The sequence below is a fragment of the Parus major genome, unplaced genomic scaffold, assembly GCF_001522545.3.
Source record: "Parus major isolate Abel unplaced genomic scaffold, Parus_major1.1 Scaffold582, whole genome shotgun sequence".
Lineage (NCBI taxonomy): Eukaryota > Metazoa > Chordata > Aves > Passeriformes > Paridae > Parus > Parus major.
In genome coordinates, this window is record NW_015379470.1 from 5,739 (window position 1) to 6,978 (window position 1,240).

At 59.8% G+C, this 1,240-nt stretch overlaps 1 protein-coding gene across 2 annotated transcripts in view; it reads left to right on the forward strand.

Moving 5' to 3' along the window:
* Nucleotides 1–42: 42 nt before the first annotated feature.
* RUVBL2 (RuvB like AAA ATPase 2) overlaps nucleotides 43–1,240 on the forward strand; it is a 10,421-nt gene continuing 9,223 nt past the window's right edge. The window contains exons 1-3 of one of the 2 annotated variants that reach the window (XR_004495726.1): nucleotides 43–487; nucleotides 741–796; nucleotides 883–1,024. Coding sequence is in view for 1 of the 2 variants with exons in the window: in XM_015616654.3 (XP_015472140.1) it covers nucleotides 895–1,024 (130 nt within the window). In the remaining variant the exon portion in view is untranslated. The remainder of the gene's footprint in view (nucleotides 488–740; nucleotides 797–882; nucleotides 1,025–1,240) is intronic. The other variant, XM_015616654.3, reaches the window with a different exon arrangement.

Here is a 1,240-nt window from a genome sequence, read left to right on the forward strand (position 1 = left end):
CTGAGGGGTCTCTGAGGGGTCTCTGAGGGCACTGAGGGGCTGCGGGGTGTCCTGAGGGGCTGGGAGGTCTGGAGAGGGGTCCCGGAGAGAGTTGAGCGGTTTGGGAAAGTCCCTGAGGAAGATTTGGGGGAATCTGAGGGGATTGTTGGGATCGTGGGCAGGATTAGAGGATCCTGAAGGCTTCTGAGGGGACAAGGGTCGGTGTGAGGAGGATTTGCGGGGTCTAAGCGGGTTCTGAAGGGAATTAGGGCAGGTCCTGACCCCTCAGGAGAGAGTTTGGGGGGTCTCTGAGGGGTTTGGGGACGCGTGAGGGGTTTGAACGTGGCTGGGTGGGAATGAGGGGGTCTGGAAGGGCCCAGAAGAACCGGGGTGTCCCTGAGGATCGGGGGGTGCTGAGCTCAGGAGTTTGTGACCCCAAACCCCCCCATTCCCTCCCAGACCCCCAAAGTTCCGGAGGTTCGGGATGTCACCCGGATCGAGCGGATCGGTGAGACACGACCCCTCACTTTGGGGGGGTCTCCCCTTTTTGGGGAACCCCCCCACCCCATTTTGGAGGTTCAGTCCCACTTTTGGGGAGGTTTGGATGCTCTCCAGTTTGTGTGGGGATATCCTAAAATTGGGAAAACGGGGTCAGAAGGAGTCAGAAATTTGGGGGATCACTCCCAACTTTTGGGGGAGGAGTTGAGGGGGTCCCCAAAATGGGAGGGACCCTTTTAACCCCCCCAAATTCCTTTTCCCAGGCGCCCACTCCCACATCCGCGGGCTGGGCCTGGATGATGCCCTGGAGCCACGACAGGTACGAGGACTGGGGAGGTTTGAACCTTCTGGGGGGGGTCTGCACCCCCGGAATTTGGGGGTTCACCGCCCCCCGTGGCCCCCCAGGTGTCCCAGGGCATGGTGGGGCAGTTGTCCGCCCGCCGCGCCGCCGGTGTCATCCTGGAGATGATCAAGGAAGGGAAAATCGCCGGACGCGCCGTCCTGATCGCCGGGCAGCCCGGGACGGGGAAAACGGCCATTGCTATGGGTTTGTGACCCCCAAAAACCCCCAAATCCCACCCAAAAACGTCCCCAAATCCCTGTCCTGATCCCCAGGCAGCCCAGACAGGGAAAACTGTTGTTGCTGTGAGTGGGTGATTCCAAAATCCCAACTGATTTTTCCCCCTATCCCTGAAAATCTCTCTAAAACTCACCCCTGACTCCTCCAATCCACCCTAAATCCCCCAAACCCACCCTAAATTCT